This window comes from Balaenoptera acutorostrata, chromosome 1, assembly GCF_949987535.1.
Source record: "Balaenoptera acutorostrata chromosome 1, mBalAcu1.1, whole genome shotgun sequence".
In the NCBI taxonomy this organism is placed as follows: Eukaryota; Metazoa; Chordata; class Mammalia; order Artiodactyla; family Balaenopteridae; genus Balaenoptera; species Balaenoptera acutorostrata.
In genome coordinates this window covers 163200572-163207140 of record NC_080064.1, presented here as the reverse complement: position 1 = coordinate 163207140, position 6569 = coordinate 163200572, and the positions used below count along the sequence as shown (strand labels likewise).

The window sequence follows — 6569 nt, the reverse complement described above, 5'->3', positions numbered from 1 at the left end:
TGAGCGCTTGCTCGCCTCGTCCGCTTCTCTGGCTCCCTGTCCCTGGTCCACCGCCCCTCTGTCCCTCCTCCAGGACCCTCCCCCGACACCTACCCCCACCCCTCCACCCAGGCTCTCGGTCCTTCCTCCTGTGGGTGTCACCCCGCCCTCCTCTGCAGGAGCCAACCGGCGAGCCGAGGTGCCGCTGCGCTCGGGCTGCGCTACAGCATAAAACTCGCTCGGCCGAGCCGCTGCGCTCCAGCTGCCGCTGGTCGCCGCACGCCGGCCGGGGCGCGTGGGCTCGGCTGGGGCTTCCAGGCCGGCGGGCGACACCGATGGCCGGGAGCGCGCCTCCAAGCAGGCTTAGGGACATCCGCTTTCCGCTTCCAGAAAAGTTTGGAGAGAGTGAATTTGGGGTGGATTTGGGAGTGGTGCCAGCTGCCCCAGCCTTCTTTCCCTTCCAGAGGCCTCACCGTGCACAGCCTCATCCATTCTTCCTTTCCTGACACCTTGCCTCCCTGACCCCTCCTTCCCTTCGCTCCTGGGTTCCCCCTCCCCTCTCTGGGATCAGCATCTTCTCCTTCCTTATCTCATTCTCCATCGTCTTCTCTACCCCCATCTTCTTAACGATTTCCACCCAGTTTCAGCCTTTTCCCGGTCATCCCCAACCTTCTCCTTTTTTCCATCTTAAAACTTCCCCTCCCCACTCCATCTCCTTCAACCAACCTCTCCACTCACACTCACACTCTCCATCCATCCCTCTCCTTCCTCCCGTTCCCTCCCAGCAAACTTCCACCATGGATCCTGGGCCTCCTTGGATCACCAGCCCCACGCCCGGGAGCACCCTCTCTGTCCCCAATGCCACCACACCCTGGCTGGGCCGGGATGAGGAGCTGGCCAAGGTGGAGATCGGCGTCCTGGCCACTGTCCTGGTGCTGGCGACAGGGGGCAACCTGACTGTGCTGCTGACGGTGGGGCAGCCCGGCCGCAAGCGCTCCCGCATGCACCTGTTCGTGCTGCACCTGGCCCTGACGGACCTGGGCGTGGCGCTCTTCCAGGTGCTGCCCCAGCTGCTGTGGGACATCACCTACCGCTTCCAGGGCCCCGACCCCCTCTGCCGGGCCATCAAGTACCTGCAGGTGCTCAGCATGTTCGCCTCCACCTACATGCTGCTGGCCATGACGCTTGACCGCTACCTGGCCGTTTGTCACCCCCTGTGCAGCCTCCAGCAGCCCAGCAGGTCCACCTACCCTCTCATTGCAGCTCCTTGGCTGCTGGCTGCCATCCTCAGCCTCCCTCAAGTCTTCATTTTTTCTTTACGAGAGGTGATCCAGGGCTCTTGGAGTGCTGGACTGCTGGGCAGACTTCCGCTTTCCTTGGGGGCCACGGGCCTACATCACCTGGACCACCCTGGCCATCTTCATCCTGCCTGTGGCCATGCTCACGGCCTGCTACAGCCTCATCTGCCATGAAATCTGTAAGAACCTAAAAGTCAAGACCGGGGCCTGGAAGGTAGAAGGAGGGGGTTGGAGGACTTGGAACCGGCCCTCACCTCCTTCTGCACCAGCTGCAGCCACACGGGGGCTGCCATCCCGGGTCAGCAGCACCAGCACCATCTCACGGGCCAAGATCCGGACTGTGAAGATGACCTTCGTCATTGTGCTGGCCTACATCGCCTGCTGGGCGCCTTTCTTCAGCGTCCAGATGTGGTCTGTGTGGGACGAGAATGCCCCTGATGAAGGCAAGTGTGTGGTCTGGTGAGGGGTGGTGTGGGAGCACGAGGTGGAAAAATGCGGAGAGGAGAGCACAAGAGTATTAGGACAGGGTCACAATGGCTCACAAGGCCACATAGGTAACAAATAAGTGAAGCAGTTAGGAAAGATGGTGCCTGTCCCATGTAAAAAGGGACAGCTGTAACTCCCTTCCAGCCAAAAGATGCCATGTGAGTATCTTTTGCGTGAATTTCCATATTTTAAAATTTTGGTAACTAATGTAAACATTTTAAAATACTATTTGGCCCTAAAAATATATGACCATTAGTAGATTTGGCCGAGCAACTCGCAGTTTGCTAGATGTTTGAAAGGGATTTTCAAATGATTCCATCCAGGATGGCAATTTGTGGCCCATGAACTACATCTCTCAGCACTCTTCCCCCCTGCAACTGAACATGACGTTGAACTCCTTCTCAACAGCCACTTTCAATGAATTAGCCTTGGTGCACAACCCTGAAATTTCAAGTTCAACACTTTTGTCTTGCTAATGAGAAAGCAGAGGCTCAGAGAGGAAACATGACTTGCCCAAGGCCACACAGCAAAGTGAAAAGTAGGACCCAAACCTGGTGCCTCCTCGTTTTTTCCCTCAACTACATCCTCCTGCCCCCCGCGCCCCCATAACCCTGGCTCTGAAAGTGATGAGGAGAGGGCCCTTCCTCCTACGTGAAAAACAAAATGGGACTGTGTTCCGGTTGGCACATAGAAGGCCTTGTTCTGGTCATTTTTTGGAGTGAGGTAGATGGCAGCCTCCTAAGTTTTAGACACTGCCAGATGGTCAGGCCATTTGGGGGTGAACTTGTCCTCAGAAAGGTAGACGCGGTGTCTGGGCACCCAAAATGTTGGAGAGAGGTATTCAGAGACATCTGTTCCTGCTCCCCTAAGTGGGGGACAAGTCTGTGAAGAGGGGTGACTGTGTCCTCTGCAGTGCATCACATCTTATGCACAGCTCGGGGTATATTATGGGTGCAGCATGTGACTGCCCTAGGGAAGCCCTGTGCACAGTTTCCTCTGGAAGCTTCCCGAGGGTTCACTGGCCAACAGACCCTGGCTACCACTTCCTACCAGCTCTTAGGGAGTGGTCCCCCTTCCCTGTGCTTTTGTTTCTAATCTCATTTTGCTCATCCTAGGACACACTTAAGCCAAATGCTTTGTTCTTCTGGATAGATGAAGTAAGTGGAAGGCTGTTCGTGTTGTTAACACAACTCTGTGAGAGAAGTGTGACAGCAATACTGAACTCTCACAGTCCCATCATACCCCTTCTTAACCACCTTTCAGACACCAATCTGGACCAGAGACTATTTATAAATTACCTTTAAAGCAATGAGCGTATTAATCCTAACCACCTGTAGGGACCTCCCTGCTCTAGTCAAGCACAGAATAGAAGGAAGGAGGGCTTTCTAGTGCCAAACACATTCAGGCCTTGTGCTACTTCGGGGTGACCTTGTCTACATCTGAGTAACCTGAGACTCAGAGAGGTGAAATAACTGGTCCGAAGTGCCACTGCTAGTAAGAGATGGAGCCAGGAATGGAATCAAGGTCTTGACGGGCCAAGCTTTAACCGTGGCATGGCTTTATGCCCAACGATCACAGCTGAGCTGATGGCACCAGGGGTGAGAAGGCCATTCACCCCTTTATCAAGGAACCTACAAGAAGATGGGGATCCTGCCTTTCAGCCAGCGCAGGCTTTCCTGCTCGCCTGCCGTACTCACTGTCATCATCAGCCTGTCCCAGAGACCCATGTATACAGTGACTTACCACTTACCAAGAGCCTCACTGAGTATGAAGTACAGGAACTAAGTATCCCTCAGAAAATGTGCTCCCTCAGAAAATTGGAAGCCCTCTGGGACCTTTGAGTCGGGCTGACATTCATTACTTTAGACTTACTTTCCAGTGCACTCAGTTTCCCTCCACAGCAAACTAGCCTCCTGGCCGCCTGTCCCTGAGTCTTTGGTGAGAAGCTGTCTGTATCCTTGCCCTTGGCCCTGCCCCCGACTGTCAGCTGAGCTTCCGTCAGAATGCAGTGCAGCAGCTGACCAGGACTAGTAGTGGATCTGCCCTCGGGGGCTGAGAGGTGAAGCCTCTGCAGACTCCAGTGCTCCGGGCCCATCTCCAGCCCCTGCACTGGGCCTGGCTCAGACAAGGCCAAATCAAACAGATGTTTCCCAAGTGAAGAAACTTCTGGAACCCCTAAGTCTCTGGCCTAGTCTAGGCACTACATATGTACGTCGATGGAGCAGACAGGATGAATACCACCCCTTAGCCAAAGTAACTTCCCAAGTCTTCTGCAGCCCCTGGGTATTAAGTTAACTGGGGAGCAGGCCGGAACCCAGACAAGCCTGAAGGAGGCTGTGCTTGTTGCTGAAGATGGTCCCTCCTCCACTTACAGATGCTCCCTCCTTGCCCTCACTTCTGTGCCCTAGACCTGCCCATCCAGGCCCAGGTGCCTTCAGCTTCCTAACTCTATGATTCAAGCCTTCTCTCAAACATTCTGACCCTGTATCTTCCCTTCTCTTGGGCTATGAGTACCGCACTGGAGAGCATACCCTCGGGAGAGGTGCATGAGAAATCTGTGTATCGGAAGATTTCATGGTGCTTTACAGAGCAGGCACTTGAGCTTTGCCTTTGAGTTTGTTGGTTGAAATGGTGGCAGGGTGCAGGATGGCTGCTTTGAAGAGGGAAGACCTAGGTTCAAGTCTATGCCATAACCCTTAAGGTTCCTTCCAGCTCTGACGTTGTATTTGGTGATTCCACCTCTAAGGTTCCTTCCAGCTTAAGCATTGTGCTCAGTGATTCTACAGCCTCCACTGAAGAGCAGGGTAACTCAGTATGCAACCCACGCCATAACTGTAGCCGTGGTGCATCTAGCAGGAGGACGGGGCCCATCCCAGCAGCTTTCCTCTTGTCATGAGAAGTTTCATTCCATTTTCAGAAAGAGTATTGTATCTGGAAGAAATCTTATCAGAGTCTTTGAACTCTCACATTTTGACTGCCCAAGAGAGAAATTAGCTCCCCCACCCGCCAAGGATGGTGCATTCTTTGGATGTAATTTCTGATGACAGAGAACAAGTACTCGTCTGGAACGGGATGCCTGGATGCTCTGTACCTAGAAGGCGCACAGTTGGAGATGACATCATGGGACCTGTAGGGCTGTCAGGCTCCACTGATCGCCCTACCAGGTCTCTATCACTGACCTGGCACAGTCGATACTCACATGCAAAATGACTGAATGACAGAATGACTGGGACTGACCCCTAGGGGTCAAGGAGGACAGAATTCGGAAGGCAATGTGCACCCGTATCTATGACATAAGTGGGGATGGAGGTGTGCCTGAACGTGGCTAGAATCATGGTTATTTTTCCTGTATGTTTTATAGAAGTTGCTTCATCCTAGCTGTACATCCATTAGGGGATTCAAGATCGAGGTTTTGGAACAAAGACAGTGTCTCCTATTTGGGCCGCTCCTCTCCCGGACTATGTTTGCACCTCTAAAAGTCAACTCAGAGCAAGCCTCGGATCCTGTCGTCACCCTGTAGTACAAAACGAACAAATAAATCAGTGAGGCAAGACTCTGGAGTCAGGAGTCCCAGGTTCATGCCCCAGCTTTGTTCCTTTCTAATTATAGAACCCCATGTGAGTCCCAGGTCCTCTCTGGGATTCAATTTCCTTCTCCATTCAGTAGGGACCGGGACTCTCTCCCAGGTCTCTTCAAGCTCTGAAATTCTTGTGCTTCTCTCTCGGCAGATTCAACCAATGTGTCTTTCACCATCTCCATGCTTTTGGGCAACCTCAGCAGCTGCTGCAACCCCTGGATCTACATGGGCTTCAACGGCCACCTGTGGCCGCGTTCCCTCTGCCGTCTGGCCTGCTGCGGGGGGCCGGGGCCCAGGATGTGCAGGCAGCTCTCCAGCGGCAGCCCGTCCAGCCGCCGCGCCATGCTGCTGACCCGCTCCAGTGTCCTGCCCACCCTCAGCCTCAGCCCCAGACTCAGCCAGAGGCCGGGGCCCGAAGACCCACTGAAGGGTGAAGAGCAGGTGGACAGGGACACCATCACCGAGACCAGCATCTTTTAGGGAACGCTCCCTGGAGTGTGGCAGAGGGCCTCTACCCATCTCAGCACTGGATGTAAGTGCTGGGAGCACAGGGCTGGAGTTAGGGGAGCCCAGTTTGAGGCAGGGCGAGGAGGCCAGAATGGCTGCTCCTACTCTTGGTGACACAGCTGCCGTCGTTTGCTCCCAACCTCACGTGCTCGGAGTCAGGGAGAAGCAGACTGGCTGCTTCCCTGATCCTGCCATATTCACAGGGTGTCTGGGAACCACACGTGTGGTGGATGTGGTGCCCCAGATCTGACAGGCCTAGGGCTGTCCTGTCTGGGGGTCCACAGGCAGCAGGGACTCAGCGGCTGGTCTCCTATCTGGTTTGTCCCATCCTAACCTGACTAGCGCATCCCAGTTCAACCAGGAGAGGGAAGGAGTGAAAACCTTCGAGAAGGACCCTGTTTGCGTCCTGAGTTTTTGTTTTTTGGGGTTTTTTTTGGCAGAGAGAGGATTGTGTAATGAAGAAAGTGAATAGGTGTGAGGGCTTCGCCTGCTATGCCCACCTGTCTACCGAAGGGAAATGCAGGGTTAGCACAGCACCTGGTAACTGGTCAAAACTCTGCAAGCGCTACTGCTCTTCTCCCCACGCACCTCGTTTAGAGTTAGGGTGGGTGACGGGGCAAAGTATTGCATATTCTCAGTGGAATGACCCACGGGGGGTGAGCGTGAGAAGAAAGAGTGAGGAAAGGAGGAGATGAAAACGGTCACAATAAAATTCTGAGTGG

General features: G+C 54.2%; 1 protein-coding gene across 1 annotated transcript; it reads left to right on the top strand.

The window, feature by feature from the left end:
• The first annotated feature begins 379 nt into the window (after nucleotides 1–379).
• On the top strand, nucleotides 380–6335 carry LOC103012663 (vasopressin V1b receptor-like). The gene is given in 3 exon segments (XM_057541470.1): nucleotides 380–1319; nucleotides 1321–1720; nucleotides 5492–6335. Coding segments are annotated over 3 exon segments (1272 nt in total). The 5' UTR covers nucleotides 380–776; the 3' UTR covers nucleotides 5821–6335.
• The last annotated feature ends 234 nt before the right edge of the window (nucleotides 6336–6569 follow it).